The sequence below is a fragment of the Artemia sp. Qi Xiang Cuo genome, chromosome 2 (genome assembly GCF_049724085.1).
Source record: "Artemia sp. Qi Xiang Cuo chromosome 2, ASM4972408v1, whole genome shotgun sequence".
Lineage (NCBI taxonomy): Eukaryota > Metazoa > Arthropoda > Branchiopoda > Anostraca > Artemiidae > Artemia > Artemia sp. Qi Xiang Cuo.
Genome location: NC_142795.1, coordinates 24762021 through 24782056, shown reverse-complemented (window position 1 = coordinate 24782056; position 20036 = coordinate 24762021). Strand labels below are relative to the sequence as shown.

Genomic DNA, 20036 nt, shown 5'->3' with positions numbered 1-20036 from the left:
CAGTAAAGCGCCAATGACGCAGTTGGTTTTAGACTTTTACAGTGAGAGAAGGAGGTGATACCCAAACTCTTGTTTGTAGTGATTTTTTTCGGTTCAAGCTTGATTTGCATATTCAATTTAAGTTTCACTCGTTTTAAGATTTATTTATTCGTTTACATTAATATCTATTGTACGTTTGTTTGCATTGATTGTTTATTTAATTTCTGTTCGTTTTAAGCTTCATTTATAATTCAATAGGAAAATATTTTTTTTCGTTTTAAGCTTGATTTACATATGCAATCTAAGCATTACTCACTTTAAGATCTATTTATTCATTTATATTATTACTTGTAGTATGTTTTTTGATGTGATTGCTTATTATATTTCTGTTCGTTTTGTGTTTCATTTATTCTTCAATAGTAACTTCTGGTCGTTTTGAGTTGAATTTTAACAGGCATTTGTATCTGCTGAGCTTAAGTTTAAAATGGCCTTTACTTTTCTTTGAAAAACTTATTTTTCGGAAAGTTTTTTTTTAATTAATCATAGGCAGCGCGCTAGCGTTGCCTAAGTAAAGAACGATGTGGGCACAAAGTGTTTTTTCTCAACCCGGGTACTTCGTATAGAAGGAATTGTCGTAGAAACTTCGAAAAGGGTTCATTCGGTTGCAAATTGGAGTGGCTAGGGTCCTTTTTAATAGTTTAGAGTGGTTGGAGGGTAACTAGTCCCACCCCCCCGCCCATCATTCCCCCAAACGCATCCAATCAAAATTTTGATATAGCCATTTTGATAAACGTAGTTGATTTCAAGATAGAAAATATGTTTTTGAGAAGGACACTCCCCCACAACCCTCAGGGCAATGGTTTTAAGTTATGCCCTGGGGGCAAAAAGGTTTTTATAGAAGGCGTTGTCGTAGAAACTTCAAAACTGGCTCATTCAATTGGAAATTCAAAGAGCTAGTACCCTTTTTAATAGTCGAAAACGATTGGAGGGCAACTAGCCCCCCCCCCCATACCCCTCATTCCCCCAAGCACATCCAATTAAAATTTTGAGATAGCTATTTTGTTCAGCGTAGTTGATTTACAGATAGAAAATATGTTTTTGAGGAGGAAACTCCCCCACAACCCTCAGGGCAAGGGTTTTAAGTCAATCCCTGGGGGCTTATAAGGTTTTATAGAAGGCGGTGTCGTAGAAACTTCAAAAAAGGCTAATTCGATTAGAAATTCAAAGGGCTAGTACCCTTTTTAATAGTCAAAAGTGATTGGAGGGCAACTAGCCCCCCCCCACGCCCATCATTCACCCAAACACATCCAATCAAAATTTTGAGATAGCCATTTTGTTCAGCGTAGTTGATTTCCCGATAGAAAGTATGTTTATGAGGAGGACACTCTCCCACAACCCTCAGGGCAAGGGTTTTAAGTTATGCCCTGGGGGCATATAAGGTTTTTATAGAAGGTGCTGTCGTAGAAACTTCAAAACATGCTCATTCAATTGGAAATTCAAAGGGCTAGTGCCCTTTTTAATAGTCAAAAGTGATTGCAGGGCAGCTAGCCCCCCCCCCCCACGCCCATCATTCCCCCAAACACATCCAATCAAAATTTTGAGATAGCCATTTGTTCAACGTAGTTTTAAGTTCTGGAAATTAGGTCTTTGAGGATGACAACCTCCTCACAGCCCTCAGGACAAGGGTTGTAAGTTATGCCCTGGGGGCATATAAAGTTTTTATAGAACGCGTTGTCGTAGAAAGTTCAAAAAGGGCTCATTTGATTAGAAATTATTATTATTATTATTATTTATTGGAAAACCCGTCATACAAAAAAGGAAAAGACGGAGCAATAAGCAAAACAACAAAAAAAAGCAATACACATAAACTTAGGAGTTTCAGAATGTTGTCTGCATAACATACGAGAGATAAATCAAGACCGGCAAAGATGAATGATGTGGGAACAGCTGACTGTGCATCAAGAACTACATTATTGAAGAGTGAAGGGGAAGAAACAGCACCTTCACGGGTACCTTTTTCAACATTGACAAAAATATTAGGGGTTGGTGCATAGACTTGAGAGCCGTCAACTTTAGCTAATGGGTCAAGTATTAGGCGAACATTAAGACGATAATACATGTCTCGAAGGGCTCTGATATATGAGGGGCTCACTCCACGTTTTGCTGCATGGAGTAGCATAGCGGCGTGAATGAGAGAGTCGAACGCTTTACGAACATCATGCCCAGCCAACACGAGGTTTCACCTGATGCATCAGCATCGATCAATGCGTTCGCGACAGCCGACAAAGCGTTAGGTGGAACATTAGGTGGAACATAGCATTTTGCGTTCAGTTGGTCAATGAACAGAAGTTCAAAAAGCTTACAGAAGGTAGTGGCCACTGTTATAGGGCGGAAGGACGAGCACTGGGTAGCGAGTTTACCTTTCTTTGGAATTTGAATAAGATCGATAATTTAAAAAGACGACGGTAAAATACCTTGGGTAACAATCATCAGTATCAAAAGAGCAATATGATTTATCAGAAGTTCGCTTCCATTCGGAACGTGACGGCTACCTATTTTGTCGATGCCAGAAGATTTCTTACACTTTAGCCGTTGGGTTTCTCGCAGTACAGAATCAGCTGAAACAACAAAATTGTCGGTTGGACACCTAGACAGAAATTTATCAAGCTTATCTTCATATTCGGTTTGTAGGGCGGCATCTGGTGGGGAGAATTCAGCAAAGAAGTATGAATTCCATTCGGAATCAGGAATAACTTGAGCAGATAGGTGGGCGCTAAGAGGATCTCTTGATACATTTCTCCAGAAGGAAGGTTGGGACAGAGAAGCTTGCTGGGACGTCTCTTCAACTATCTGGTTCATGTGGATAGATAGTTCTCTTGCAAACTTTCTTTTGGTAGAAAGACGAATGTCAGAAACCCAGCCAGAGCGAGGACGGTCGCACTGGAGCCACACATGGTACCAAAATTTGTATTTTCTCCAAGCTTCAACTAGGCTCGGATTTCTAGACCACTGCCTTGGGACAATCAGACGTATACGTTTAAGAGGTATACTGGATTTTTCTGTGCGTTGCAGAGCATGGCAAATTTGTGCAAGATAGATATCTAGCAACATCCGTATTTCATTTGCATCAACTTGCGGATTTTCCATGAGCAGCTGGAACGGAACATGAATTTTATGAAGGACAGAATTAGTTACTGCAGCAAAAAGGTCATCTTGGATATTTTCCCAGTCCCTGTAAAATTGGGCGTGGGGCTGAAGTAGTTGTGTAGTGGGAGTAGACTGAGCAGAGGAACAATAAATAGATGCAGATATTGGAAGGTGGTCCGATTGTTGGAAATCAGTAACGACGTTAATAGGTGACATTTGGAGATTTATAGAAGAAAGTGCATTGCCAAGGTTCGATACGTGACTTGAATGGTTTGTGTAAGCGTAATCAAGATCTTTCGGAAATATCCTAAGATAATCGTCAAAAATACCAGACAAAATAGAAGTACGCAATAACGAGGCGTCAGTTAAATTACAGTTAAAATCTCCAATAATAATGTAACACTTACCTAACAGGCGAATCTTTGAAAGGCAAGACCCTAGTTTCTCACACGCAGAAGTAAATAAAAATTCCGATCGGTCATTGCGATAATCTGTTGGGAGATAGAAGTTAACAATAACATACTCCTCAACACGGACAGCAAGAAGAAAATTACATTAATCAAAAATACTTGACCGAAACAAGGTCCTAACAAGCATTGTAATACAACCCAAGGGGGGGGCTACTTGAAGCAGATCGTTTAACTGGCACCAAATAGGTACTAAAATTATTGTCAATTATCAGAAGGCCTAAACTCTGTCTTGGAAAGAAAAATTCTTTAAGGTTACGTGTTTTACAATTCAGAAGTAATCCATTTAACGAATGAATTTTTACAGATAGCTCATCATCATAATTCCACGAAAGTACAACTTGTATCGTGATGGATATTCCCATGTACTCCGTAGAACCTTGCTAATTGACTATTGTTATTAGGACACTATACATTGTAACAAGTATCATCCAATCAAAATTTTGAGATATCGATTTTGTTCAACGTAGTCGAAAGTTCTGGAAATAGGTCTTTTAGGATAAAAACCCCATCAGAGCCTTCAGTGTCAGGGTTGTAATTTCTGCCCTGGGGGCATATAAGGTTTGTATAGAAATGTGCTGTAGAAATTTCGAAAGGAGTTTATTAAGTTGGAAATCGAAATTGCCCTTTTTAATAGTCAAAAGTGAATGGAGAGTAATTAACCCCCCCTTTCACGTCTTTCACATCCTCAAACACATTCAATCAAAGCTTAGAGATGGCCATTATGTTCAACATAGTTGAAAGTTCAGGAAATTAAGTCTGTGATGATGACACCCCCCCCCCACCCAGCCCTCACGGCGAGGGTTGTAAGTTATCCCCTGGGGGCATATAAGGTTTTTATGGAAAGCGTTGTCGTAGAAACTTCAATAGGGCTCATTTGATTGGAAATTGAAAGGGCTAGTGCCTTTTTTATAGTTGAAAGTAATTGGAGAAAGACTAACCCCCCTCCCACGCCCACCATTTTCCCAGACACATCCAATCAAAATTTTGGGATAGCAATTTTGTGTAACGTGGTTGAAAGTTCTGGAAACTAGGTCTTAGAGGATGACATCCACTCTCACAGCCCTTAGGGTAGGAGTTGTAATTTAGGCCCTGGGGCCATATAAGGTGTTTATAGGAAGAGTTGTCGTAGAAACTCGAAAAAGGCTCATTCGATTGGAATTCGAAAGGCCTAGTGCCCTTTTAATAGTCAAAAGTAATTGTAAGGCTTGACCTTTTTATAGTAAAGATCGATGTGGATATAATGTATTATTTTGTTGTTTAGACCAGGGCACTTTGTATCAAAGAAGTTGTCGTAGGAACTTCGAAAAGGGTTCATTCAATTGTAAATAGAAGGGACTGATACCCTTTTTAATAGTCAAAAGTGATTGGAGGGAAACTAATCCCCCTCCCACACCCACCTTCCCATTTGCATTTATATTTAAAAACTAAACGTTGCCATAATATTAAATCAAAATGTACTGTGTTAATGCTAACTACCAATAAGGCATCTCAGCAGTATCCCAAGAACGACTGAGGGTATTATGTTCAAACTTTCGGGGCTGCTTCTGCTCTTAAGATTTTACCAAATCAAAATAGCGTAAGTGTATCCAAGCTATTAAATAAAGTAAACAGATTTTTTTGCGAATGGTATCAAGTTTTCCATTTAATGTCAACTATAGGAGGTATGAAATTAAATTAAACGCTACTTTTTGTGTCCAGATTTTTAAGAGGGTGTATGTTGTTAAAAATTGCTGAAAATTTTTCTCCAGCATACAAATAGCAGGCCAAACTATAAATTCTTAAGAAAACGAAAAGATTTAAAGTATTATTTTCTTTTTCTCTGAAAAGACTATGTCAATGTAAAACGAACAGAAATTTATTAAAAAACTTTTTCCAAAAGGCCAGAACATAATTTGCACTTTACTGAAAAAATTATAAATGTTTATACTTTTATAACTTTAATAAATCAAATAATATTAAGATTTTGATATCAGTAAATGTCTATTAAACTGACAATGCATATTCATTTGTATTTTTTTCAGTAAAGTGTAAATTATGTTCTGGCTTTGGGAAGGCATAGGGGTTTTCAGCCCAACTTATGTTAATTTCTGCTCGTTTTGAGTTTGACTCGGTTATTTATTGCAATTTCTGCTCGTTTAGGGTTTCATTTATTCATCGATGCTGATTTATGGCAGTTTCAAGCTTGGTAGATTATTTGATTTTATTTTTGCTCATTTTTTGTTTAATGGAGTTCTTTACTTATCTTTGAAAAACTTATTTTGTGGAAATTTTTTTTTATTAATAATAATAAAACATTAGAGTCGTAAGGCCTTTACTATAGGCAACGCTTTGGCTTTGATAAACAGGGGCGTCCCGAGGGGAAGGGGGCGCACCGCTCCCTTCAACTTTTTTGGCATTCGGTAAAACTATCACCGAAGGCGAATATTTCAGCAGAAATTTTGCAAAATCGGCCGAAATTTAGCAAAATCCTTGAATTCTGCAGAAAATTCGGCATAAATCAGGTAGCAGCTCAGTAAAATTTAAGAAGATCGCCCCCCAATAAGATGAGCCTCAGGACGCCCCTGCTGATAAGTCTGGATTGACAACGCCCTCTCAATTTATTAACATGCCAGTAAAATATTTTACTATTATGCCGTCTAGCTGCATCTTCCAGATCCTCGGCAATTTCATCCATGGCCTACACTTCACACCTACTTGTTCCATATTTTAATACTTACTCCACTTTCTTTACATTCCTCTTGTTTTCATATGATCTATCACTCAGATAATTCTTGTACAAGCTCCGTCTTCTTTCTATTATACATTAAGCTTTTTCACTAATATTCCCAGCTGCGTTCCTAATTTTCTTCCCTAAGACACCATCAGCAACTTCACAAATTGTTTTCTAAAATTATTCCATCAATCTTCTACATTGTCAAATTCTAAAATCTCCAGTTTAGCATTCAACTATTCCTGGAAATTTTCTCTCGAATTCTCATCCTGGAGTCTACTAACATCATAACTTCCCGGGAGGTAGTTACCCTTCGAAAATTTCCGTTTTAGATTAACTCTAGAAACTACTAGATGGTAATTTTTACTTTTAACATCAATAACAGCACTCCTATACACCTAGCATCTTGCGTTGATCCTGCCAGTCTTCGGTTTACAATAACATAGTCAAGAAGGTTTGCTATCTTACCATCACGTGAATACCACGTTAACTTATGGGCCATTTTATGACCAAACACTATATTGGTCATAACTAGATTGTTATACCTACAAAATTGCAAAAGTCTGTATCCATTACTGTTTTCTTTTCCTACACCAAATTTACCTAGGCTAGGATACCATCTATCCGTGTTTCTACCGACATGGGGGTTAAAATCTACTAACAAAAACACCATATTTCCACCTGGGAACCTGTCTATTTGCTCCTGTAACTGTAAGTAAAATTCATCTGAGTCACCAGTATCTCCGTCAGTCGGTTTTACAGGGGCATATACTACTATAAATGATACCCTGAACTTTTTAGTCATAAAATAAGCGATTAGTATTCTATTATTAATACCTTCCCAGCCTAAATAAGACTTAGCAGGTTCCTTATTCACCATGAGCTCTACTCTCTGTTTATGTACCCCATCCTTCCTGCCTGAGTAAACAAATTCTATATCACCTAATTTCATGTTTCCTACCCCTGAGATATGAGTTTCCGAAACTCCTAATAAGTCCAATTCGAATCATCTGAATTCGTCAGTCAAAATGTCGATAAGATAGTTATTTTTTAACGTCATAACATTCCAAGTTTAATTTTCACATTCTTTAAATCTTTGAAAATGTTTGGGCCTCAGGAAAAGCAATGGTCCCAGATACCAGCACAGGACAGCGACCAACATATCTTCTCAAGTCTACACCGAAGCGCTTAAGCCGGCTTAGAACCAGACAGTAAGAAGTCTCTGGGATTTCCAGTTGACTGGAGGCTTTGTGCAATCCTTGGCCCATCTTGGTCACAACATGGTTTTCAGCACTTGGCTATACTCTTCTATCAACAAGAGTCAAAATCCTGCACAGACAATCTCAAGCCTAGCCCCTCCGACTCATTATATATTCATGCCTACAAATATTATGCTACTACGGGGAGGCAGCCCATGGTAGATAAATAAGCTAGAAAGAGGTTTTTCAGTCCGAAAATGCCCACCAAAACAGACCAAGCCCAGAGGAATTATCCATTAATCAGAATCTCGAGCGAATGCTGCGGTGTTTACAAGGCTATTATTTCCTCGAGGGGCACCACTCCTCAAGCGGGAATAGAGTTGACCGCAAGGTCCCCAGTCTTGCATGTACCCCAAAAAGCTCTTTGCAGAGGCTGTTGTCCATAGATCTGGATCTTACGCCCTGCCACAGTAGTCCTCCTATAGAGGATCCTCTCACGATGGTGTTCTGCGTCACCATGCAATTTAACCCATTACTGGGAGAAGGTTTATACCCATAGGACGTGTCCAAACACCGGTGGGCCCTTCTGAATGTACATTTGAGGGACCTCCTCCTACTGAGTGTACATACTTCCTCCTCCGCCTGCATTTATGGCCCAAGCAAGGGTGCCCCAGTTTCTATTATGGACCCCCAGGGAAAAGGTCCCCCCTTTAGTCCGTGCCTCCTATGGAGGTACCCTATATATCTGAAAGGCGTTCCTCTACCACCACTTGGGGACTCATTGAGCGGCCTGGGGGAGGCCCTTAATGAGTAGTAGACTCATAAATCTACTATGACAAGCCTAACTAACTTCCAACTAGGGCTTTGAAGTTGGAGTTTTAGTTATATTTTGCGAGAGGGGTACAACTGGATTTAACATAACTAAACAATAATGAATATTAATAGTATTAATAAATAAATAACAATAACTATAATAAAAATAATAATAAATATGTAATATAAATAATAATAAATATATAATAATAATAAGTAATATAATTAATAATAATAACAGTTTGGTCTCTATCGATTGCTATGAAGATTTATAACCAAAAACAAGAATAACAGGATGGCTGGCCCCCAGCCCTAACTCACACTTCCTTTAGGAAAGGCCGGGAAACGGAGATTAGCACCGCCGGTAAGAACTGTAAAGCATAAAACTACCACAAATCACCATCGAAAAATAAACGAAACCCAAAACAAACAGAAATTAAAATAAATAACCGAGTCAAACTCAAAACAAGCAGAAATTACCATGAGAAGGACTGACAACCCCCCGAGCCTTCTCAAGACCAGAACCCAATCCGCATATTACCGAAAAAAAAAATAGAAATGAATGTGCATTGTTAGTTTAAAATACATATGCTGATATTCCTTAAAGTCTCAACAATTTTCGATTTATTAAAGTTGAAAAAGTTGAAACACTTAAATGTATTTTGTTTTCAAAAAAGTTCAAACTATATTCTGGTCTTGAGAAGCCATAGGGGTTGTCAGCCAAACTCATAACGAGCCAACATCAACACGAGTAGTGCCGACACCCCCCCCCGCCCTCCCAAGACCAGAACGCAATTCCTACCCCATTTTTGCATTTAATAAATAAAAATTCTTGATACCTTAAGGAATAAATATCAGTATATACATATATTAAACTGACAGTCCACGGTTATTTTTTTATTTTTTACTAAAGTGCAAATTATGTTATGGTCTAGAGAAAGCATGGGGGCAGCCAGCACCAATCACGTCAATTTCTGCCCGTTTTGAGCTTGGCATGGTTTTTTTATTGTAATTTCTGTTCATTTTGGGTTTCATTTATTTATTGATGGTGGTTTGTGGTAGTTTTACACTTGAAAGATTATTTTACTTTATTTCTGCCCATTTTTGGTGGGAGCTCTACTTTTCTTTGAAATCTGGTTTTGTGGAAAAAGTATTTTAAATTAACTTCTGTTCGTTTTTTATTGGCATAGTTTTTTCGTAGAAAAAAAATTATATTTTTACGATTTTTCTATAAGAATCCATAGTTTGGCTTGCTATTTCTATGTTGGAAAAAAATTTTTCATCAATGTTTAATCCTGACACAAATAGTATTGTTTAATTTAATTTTATACCTCCTCAAATTTACCTTAAAAATAAAACATAATATCGTCCCCAAGAAATTCTTTCTCTGCTCTTTGACAACTTGGATACACTTACACAAAGAGTGATTTATTTAAATTGTAATAGCAGAAGCAGCAATAGTAGTAGTCCCGAAAGTTTCAACTTAATAGCCCCAGTCGTTCTCGATATATTACTGAGGTTTCTTATTGGTAACCGTGCACACACTGCCTTTTGATTTAGTTTTAAAGCATAATGGGCCGATTACATAATTGTGGGGGGTTGACAAACCCAATGTCCCAAGAGACATAGTTACTGGACCGTTCTACTATGCTGAACCAAATGACTGCCCCAAAATTTTGACTGGATGTGTTTGGAAAATGAATGGGCTTGAGAGGAGAGATGCTTGCCCTCCAATCACTTTTGAATCTTAAAAAGGGCACTATAAACTTTTGATATATATATATATATATATATATATATATATATATATATATATATATATATATATATATATATATATATATATATATATATATATATATATATATAATAATAATTTAATTACCCACCATCTACAAAAAGATTATAGTGGAGTACAACAAAAAAGAAAAGAGATACGAAACTCAAACAAATGCAGGTAAAAAACGATGTCTCATCTATCTGACTTTGAACACTGAATTGTCTCAAATGGTCAACCATTGCTTGGATAGCTCTGGAAGTCCATATCTTTCCAGTTGAGAATTCCAGTGTTACTTGAATATGTAAAGTAAAAATTTTTCATACTTTTTGTACTACTTTCAGATTTTTTCGCAGTCTCTTACTGTCGGCACATGGGATGCACCAGCGAGGTAGATTACATATGGCTGACAAACTGAATGATAAATTGAGGCTAGAGGTTTCATGGAGTAGCGTCCATGATTCGACACTAAAGACCCGTAAGCACGTTTAATGGCGGAAGTTGTTTGCTTAACGATGGATTGCCTGTTTTTACCGATCGTTTCTGCAATCATGATACCCAGATATCGTAGCTCAGACACTGCAGGGACTGAATGATTGCCGAGGGTCACAGATTCACTTTTAGGTGCGTTGAAGGTTAAAAACTCACACTTCTCTATATTGATAGATAGTCCAGTAGAAAGAAAGTCACTGTGGAGTCGACTCACGTTATCTTGTAAGTCAGCTTTCGATCTACTGAGCAGAAGGACATCGTCAGCGCATGCAAGGTAAGACAGGCCGGTACCGTGAAGTAGAAGCGAAGGCGACATATGGTCCAGAGTCTTGGAAATCAGATGGTTCAAAATGAGAGGACTAAAAACGCTCCCTTGCCTCACGCCTCTTTTGATTTTGGTAGGATCTGATGTTCTATCTTTCCATTTGGTAGAAACTATTGAATTTTCATACCAGAATTTCAATGTTTTGATTAAGCTCGCACTTAAACCACTCAACAGTAGAGCACTCATTGCTTGCATGTGGTTGACGCTGCCGAACGCTTTTGAAATATCTATAGTACACATATAGAGAGGTGACTTTTTTGTCTCTGAGTCCATAAGTACATTAGCAAGAAGCCAATGAACCTCTGGACAACCATAACATTTCTGGAATCCAAGTTGATTATCCCCAAAATCTCCAGTTTCCAGCTCGGAGAAGATCACATACTCAAACACTTTGCTCAGGATGCAAGAGACTGTTATGGGTCTGTAAGATTTACAGTCATTGGGATCTTTTCCTTTCTTGGCGATACAAGTGATGGCTCCTTTCAGGTAACATTTTGGAGCAAAACCCCTGGTGATACACATCTGGAAGATGAGCTGAAGGTGGGAATAGAAACTTTCAGGTAAGTGCTTAAGATGTTTTGTTGTGAGACCGTCGCCATCTGTCCCATTTTTTCCTTTGGAAAGTGCCTTTTTGACTGTGATTTGGATATTTTCCAGGGATATGGGAACAACACGGCACTCGCCTGAGACGCGCACAAGCCAGCTTGTGATTTCCTTTTCATACTGGTTGGTTATGGCAAGATTCTCGTCTCCGTATACCAAATTATAGTAAGAGAGCCAGTCATGCAGTGTCAGGGAAGTATTAGGTGCACGGTCGTCAGGTCAAATTAGACTTCGCCATGATGTATTGTTCTCAGCGAACTGCTGCCCAACAATGCGATACTTTTTCATGTCAGCTTTGTTTTTGCGTTTTGTACTCTATTTCAGCTCGAAAAGAGTCCCACGTAACGGTCTTTCGCAAGCAATCTAAATATTTAACTACATTTTAGCACGTCGTTTATTCGTCTGGAGTTCAATGGATTCGAACCACATAAGTTTCTCTGTCCCAATTTTGACTCTTCTTGTAGGAACCGCTTTCGATTCGGCAGCTTTCAGAGCGTGGGTAACTTGATGATAGTAAGTGTTGAGTTCATAAGAGGCTGCCATGTTCGAAAGGCCAATACAGAGTAGATGAAACAGAAACTTTATGCTACTAAGTATAGAAGCTACAGTGGCAATGTATAGGGCAATATTGCACCTATTCCAGTTTTGCTTGTAGACCCACCTTCTGGAACAGGCGTTATTAGTGCTCTGTGCTAAATGCAGGTGGAACGAATTTCCGGCATGGCCACTAATCGGATCAACAGTACATACTATAACTGGGAGAACAGAGATGGATGTGGACAAAGGTATATGGTCAATATTTGACGTATGAACACTAGTATGGGTGTACGGAAAATCCAGGGACTTCAGCCAGATATTGTAAGAGGTTGGGAGTCAGTTTAGAAAGATATCAGACAGGATTTGGTCCTTAGTGGGGTCGCAGTTGAGGTCCCCAGCTATTAGCCACTTACTCCCACTACGCTCAAGAGACTCCAAATGTCATCCAAAAGCATCTGCTGCTTTTGAGAATTTCGTTAGAGAGACAGCATTTTTGTAGTAAGTGGGCATGTATACATTGATGAACTCAATTCCCTCAGCAGAGACACATAATAGATTACTGCATCTAATCGACGACTTTGCCAACAGTTCCTTCCTAGCGTATATTGCCAGGCCTCTGGATGGACGCCCTGCCGTAGATATTGCGGGATGAATGAAGACATCATAAGACCAGGATCTGTTTAGTAAATTTGTATTGAGTCCAGAAGGCATATGCTCCTGGATAAACATTACGTCATAAATCTGGAGAAGATCGTCTATGGCCTTTTCTTTATTGCGACAACCATTGATATTCAGACTAAGAGCTTTAAGAGACCTATTCATTGTTTACTCTTGTTTTTCGGAATCTCTCTTGATTTAGGGCATGTTAGGCTGAAGCAGACGTGAAATCCTTCGCAAGAAACACATTTGGGATCGTTGTTGCATGGCATGTCTTTGTTACTAGTGTGAAGTCCAGCACATCTAGAGCATCTAGGACTCTTTTTGCAGATTTAAATGAGATGGTCATAGCTTTGATGTCTAAAACATCTTCTTGGGGCTTCCTTGTACTTTGTTAACCGGAAAAAGTTATATCCAGGCTTAATTCCGTAAAACATAGCAGAGTACATAGTCAGTTTATTTTTGAAAGTCATTCTTACCGATCCGCTTTGTCCAAAGCAGAGAGCTTCCTTTGCCAGACATAGATTTTGTTTTACCAGTTGATTAGTATCCGCGTCGTCATGCAATCCTTTTATTGTGCCAAACAATTCTTCTTCCCTTAGTTTCCACTTTATGCTCTTTTGGCTGCCATTTGGCAATTTTGCGGAAAGGACGCTAGGGGCCTCACTACAAAAAGCTTTGGCTCTTACAATGTCACTGAATTTGACTTGAAGCTTATTATTTCTCAATTGCCTGACCCCTTGTATGCCATCTTCAGACTGCAGTTGACCAAATGTTTGTAGTCTAGTCAGGGGGTCCATACATGGAGCGTCTTCGACGATTACAGTACAAATTGGTTGCTCGTTGTTTCTTGCTGCTGTAGCGCCAATGGCTGGGGAGGTAGTCAATTTAATACCAGTCGTATACTGCTTGACCACGGACATAGAGCTCTTCAGATCCCGTATTTCTCCTAGCAGGATAGAGAAATTGCTCTCGGGGACCTGTGGGACTTGGGAAGGATGAGTGAAGACAAAAGTTGTAAGTCGGATGCTGTTCCGGTCGCATTCAGCTAGCAAATCCAGGATTTCTGATGTTGCTGAATCTTTTGTTCGGCTTTTCGTAGCTTGAGAGGCTCTTGCAGGGAATGTTATCTGACTGAGCTCCAATTTAGCGTCGCGTAATGCTGTTAACTCGAAGAAATCGCAAGTCATTTTCAACAGCAACGCTAGATACAGCTTTCTGTTCGACTGGATAAAGTTCAGGATTGGTTTGAGATGTAAATTCGTCTGTGCCATATTCAGCGCTGATAAGCAAGGGAAGCGTAGGTTCTTGCTACCTATTCCCCGCAGTTATATATATATATATATATATATATATATATATATATATATATATATATATATATATATATATATATATATATATATATATATATATATATATATATATATATATATATATATATATATATATATATATATATATATATATATATATATATATATATATATATATATATATATATATATATATATATATATATATATATATATATATATATATATATATTTGGAAATGAAAAACATACATTAATTAAGTATTTTATATAAACACAATTTATGACATTATAAAATTATATGAACACCGTAGATTTATAAACGAAATAATCACACGCAATAAAATAGTTGCCATCACAAGTTTACACACACACACACACATACACACATACACACACAAAAACCCACAAACACACACAATAAGACAAGCAGAGATACACAATTGTCATAACACAAAGTAAATAAGAAGCATGCATGCACATGCTTACACATTGGAATGGATGGAAAATATATTTTAATCATTTTTAAACTTCTCTTCTCAGAAAAAAAAAGAAATTCAAAAAGGACACTTCCAAAACTTAGGATTCTGTTCACCCACGTTTACGCCAGCCAAACATATGCACACATATAAACACAGAGAAACGGCTAAGCATAAGTTTGAAACTGTCTAAAGAAGAATATATTTCTGTAAGCATTAATTACTATATGTCTACCTTCTCCTGAGAAGCACGTCTAAAACCACTGGATCATGATTTCTATCACTGATACGTTTTCTTTTAAAAACTTTGCACTTACAGAACTGTCAGCGAATGTGAGTTTAAAAGAAGCAGTGATATAGTTTTAATTTTTTTTATAATCAATCACCTATAGAGCTTTTTCCAAGATGGTTTCTCCTGTGACGGTTTAGATTTGAGATTCGATTAAAATTCTTTTTGCATATATCACATTCATACGGTTTTTCACCAGTGTGAGTTCTACTGTGATATGTCAAATGTGATTTCTTAGGAAATCTCCTCTCACATATTTCACATTCGTATGGTTTTTCTTTAGAGTGAATGATCATATGATGATTTAAATTACACCTACGAGGAAACTTTTTCCCACATATTTCACATTCAAAAGGCTTATCCTCCGCGTGAATTGACATATGACAGGTCAAATTTGACCTGCTTGAAAACTTCTTTTGGCATATTTCACATATGAAAAGGTTTTCCCCAGTATGTTTTAGTCTGTGACATGTCAAACCATACTTTCGGGAAAAGCTCTTTTTACATAAATCGCATTGATAGGGTTTCTCTCCAGTATGAATTCGGATGTGACGGGTCAAATCAGATTTAAATGAAAATGTATTTGTGCAAAATTCGCATGTGAAAGGCTTTTGAATCATTTGAGTCACTGTGTCACTTGGAAAATATTCGTCGTAATCACTGTTAGGAGTCTTATTAATCGCCAAAGAAGTTGGATGCTCTAATATTGGGAGCTGTGGAGCTGTGCTGTGCTGAAGCTGTGGCTCTATAGAATTTTTAACTGGCATTTTGTCTGAGATAACAATCAACTTTTCATCTGTCAGAATCAGCAGATCATCATCGTCATTAGTTGAACCTTCTTCCAATTTGACTTCTGGAGAGCAGCCATATTCAGCTTCATTAGATAAACTATCTTCCACTGGGAATACTGGCTGACATACTTTTCCTTTCCTTGTTTTAGAAACTCTTTCTTGGTTTATGAAGTCACTCGCGGATTTAGAAGTAAAAATTGTCTTGTTCTCTGGTTCGGACTTAACATTGCATAACATGGAGCCTATTTTGACATCTGAAATATAAGTGAAAAACGATTAAACTGAAAACAGCAGTGATCATATGTAGCAAGATATGTAAATGACTTTAGATGACTACGCCTCAACATTAAAAAAAAACGAGTACTCTTTCAGATATCTCAAGGATTTTAAAATCTATTTTGCAAATTCTGTCACGTACAGATATTTTTCTAATTAAACTTTTATTTGCTATGACACATTTAAAGAATACTATAAAATTATATCAACATTAATCCGTTGCATCGGAATAGTTGTAATCAATTATATTTAAAGATGAAATTTGTTTTGTATAACACACGAGTGTTTTCTACATGAAGTATTTAATTTTGGGTTTGGACATGTCCAACTTATAGACAGGGTGTCTGGCAATAATGATATGTAACACGCGTTTAATTTGAAAATATCCCCAAAAATTACTTTCGATTTGAAAAGCTTGGTAAATGCAGCAATTTATCAGCTTTTTGCTTCTAACTTCTTATATGTTTCAGGTTTACACTTAGTTCTCTATAGCATGAACTTTTACAAGAGACCAACAAAAAAATAAAGAAAAAAAGAAATCAAAACTTAAGGTTAGTTTAAGACTGATAAAGCGGTGTCTCAGTATAGCACTGTCAACACTATGATTTTGGGAAATTTTCGAACTTGAGTACAATCTGTGATAAAACTTGGTGATAAACAATAAAGCGGTAAACGGTTATGTAAAACAGAAAGTAAAAACAATAAACTAACCTTTTTACGCTTGAAAAAAAGAAAAGGTCAATGACATACTAACCGTTTGGCACAGTATATGCACACAGTTTGCAGGGCTACCAGGCAAGTACATCAAGTTCAAAATGTATAAAAAGAAAGAAGAGTCAAAGTTTACAGTGATATATCAGAGGCAACACTGTAGCGTTGCCTATAGTAAAGGCCATATAGCTCCAATGTTTTATTATTTATTAATTAAAAAAAACTTTCCGAAAAATAAGTTTTTCAACGAAAGGTAAATGTCATTTATACTTAAGCTCAGGAGATACAAATACTTGTTAGAATTTAAATTCAAAACGACCAGAAATTACTATTAAAGAATAAATGAAACCCAAAACGAACAGAAATTTAATAAACAATCATAGCAAAAAACCTACAACAAGTAATAATATAAATGAATAAATAGATCTTAAAGCGAGTAATTCTTAAATTGCATAAGTAAATCAAGCTTAAAATGAAAAAAAATATTTTGCTATTGAAGTATAAATGAAACTTAAAACGAACAGAAATTAAATAAACAATCAATCCGAACAAACATACAATATATATAAATGTAAATGAACAAATAAATCTTAAAACGAGTGAAACTTAAATTGAATGTGCAAATCAAGTTTGAATCGAATAAAAATAACTACAAACAAGAGTTTGGGTATCGTCTCACTACAGAAGCCTAAAACCTACTGCGTCATTGGCGGTTTACTGAAAACAATTCTTTGAAATATTTTCACTTTTGTAACTTTAAGAAATCAAAAATTAATTAGGATTTTAGGGAATAAATATCAGTATATGTATATTAAATTGACAATGCACATTTTTTTTCAATAAACTCATTTGAATTTTTTCAGTTAAGTACAAAATATATTCTGGCTTTTAGAAAGCATAGGGGTTTTGAACCCTACTCACATTAATTTATGCTCGCTTTGAGTTTATTTTAATTTTATTTTAATTTTTATTTTAATTTTTGTTCGTTTTGGGTTTCATTTATTTATTGATACTGATTTGGGGTAGTTGTATGCTTGGTAGATTATATGATAGTCCGGACGCCAGGTGTTGAAAATGTGAACCATACCGCGACGGAATGGGGCTGCTATGAGAATTAGCCTACCCTCCACCCCCTAAATTGACCATGCGGATTCAAATATACCATTGGCTCTTACTTGCGAGTGGTGGAACACTCCAAAACTTAACATTTTATCATATTTTGGTGTTTCATGCAAGAAAATGCATGTTCCACAAAGTTTGAGGTGCAGTTTTCCGCTCAAATAGAAATGCCTAGAAGCCATAGAATGTTTTCATAACAAACCAACACGATTAGTTACACAAAATGGCCGAGTTAAAAAAAAATGGCAAAACTATATGAGCCTGAAACAGTCTTGGAAAGTATAAACAAAATCAAATTGAATATTAGATATATAATGATATTAATTGTTGAAAGATCCATCAGTTCAAGATTTTTTTTTTCAATGTAATTTTTATTTTCATTTTCAATGCTGAAAGAACTGGAAAATAATAGATTTTTAATATACCAGTAATTCGTTTTCCGTGAAGCACCAATGACGCAGAAGGCTTTAGGATTATACAGTTAAAGAAGAGGGCCGCATCCAAGTTTTGCTTGTAGTGAATCTATTATTGTATTGACTAATCTTGAAAAGAACTAATAAATTAAACTGAATATTTGATGCATAATGATATTAATTGCTAAAAGCTCATCCGTTCAAAATTTTACTGTAATTTTAATATTTATTTTCAATATTAAGTACAAAAGAAAACATTTGTAATATAATTCATTTTCAGTAAAGTGCCAATGACGTAGTAGGTTTTAGGCTTCTGCAGTGATACAATACCCAAAATCTTGCTAGTATATTTTTTATTCGATTTAAGCTTGATTGGCATAATAAGTTTTGGTTTCCCTTATGTTAACGTTTATTTCCTAATTTCTATTAATACATATTGTATGTTTCGCATTGATTGTATGTTTGGTTTTTGTTCGAGTTCATTTCCATTCATGCTTCAATATCAAAATATTTGTTTTCGTTTTAAGCTTGGTATTAATATTCAATCTAAGCATTACTCGCATTAAGATCTATTTATTCATTTATATTATTACTTGTTGCATGCTTTTTCCTATGACTGTTTATTTAATTTCTGTTCGTTTTGGGTTTCATTTATTCTTTAATAGTAATTTCGGGTCGTTTTGAGTTTTAGTTGTAAAATGTATTTTTATATACTGAGCTTTAGTTTAAAATGGGCTTTATTTTTCTTTTAAAAACTTATTTTTAAGAAAGTTTTCTTTTAATTAATTATTCTTCGTTTTTGATCGCAAAAATTTTCAAACTTTTTTAGCATGGGGGGGGGTGCTTACTGTTCGATTATTCTTACCCTTAAAAAACGAATCTAGAACTTTCAGTTTAAATAGAATGAGGTTTTTTTCAAAGTCTATACGATTACCTCTTTGATAGAAACCTTATATATGAACAATAGACAGCTGGCATAACTTTTGGACGGCGATTGACAACAATGAATGGATTGAAAAAATAGTTCCAATAAGGGGGTTTAGACCATTTCACTTGCTGACACAAAGGAATCACGACTGTTTGGAAGTGACCTTAATAGGAATTTGTGTGCCAAATCAATTTTGCATCTATCACAGAGTATGTATTTTAACCTTATAATTGGATTCTTATAATAGATTTCCTATGTTTTCTTCCCATACAAAACCCCTTCCCATAAGTTATAAACCCCCCTTAATAAGTTATGCCCCAGGATATAACTTACAAAGCCTACCCCTGGGCCCTGGTGGGCTGTGTCGACACCGGAGTTTTTTGTTATCAGAACTTTGAACTCTTTTAACAAAATATATATCTCAAAATTTTTATCTGATGCATTTACGGCGTGGAGGAGGGAGAGGGGCTAGTTGCCCTTCAAGCTCTTTTGACTCTTAAAAAGTGAACAAGAATATTTCAATTTTCAATCAAATGAGCCCTCTCTAAAGTTTATACGAGCATCCCTTCCATAAGAAATAATATGAAGGATTCGGAGAATCTTTAAAATACAACCCTTGCCCTGAGGGCTTTGGGGGAGCTTTAATCCTCAAAGATCTAATTTCCAGAACTTAAAACTACGTTTAATAAAAAGGCTGTCCTAAAATTTTGATTGGAGGTGTTTGGGGAAATGGCGGGCGTGAGAGGGGGGTTAGTTGCCCTCAAATCACTTTCAGCTATTACAAAGGGAACTATCCCTCGCAATTTCCAATCGAATGAGCATTTTTTGAAGTTTCTACGACACCGCCTTCTATAAAAACCTTGTATGCCCCCAGGGCATAACTTAAAACCCTTGCCCTGAGGGTTGTGGGGGATTGTCCTCCTCAAAAACATATTTTCTATCTGGAAATCGACGACGCTGAACAAAATGGCTATCTCTAAATTTTGATTGGATGTGTTTTGGGGAA

General features: G+C 36.5%; 1 protein-coding gene across 1 annotated transcript; it reads right to left on the bottom strand.

Annotated features, from left to right (window-relative positions):
* Nucleotides 1–14290: 14290 nt before the first annotated feature.
* Nucleotides 14291–15832, bottom strand: LOC148955039 (uncharacterized). The gene has a single exon (XM_089108026.1). The coding sequence runs from the start codon at nt 15818–15820 to the stop codon at nt 14882–14884; it is 939 nt and encodes a 312-aa protein (XP_088964152.1). The 5' UTR covers nt 15821–15832; the 3' UTR covers nt 14291–14881.
* Nucleotides 15833–20036: the final 4204 nt, after the last annotated feature.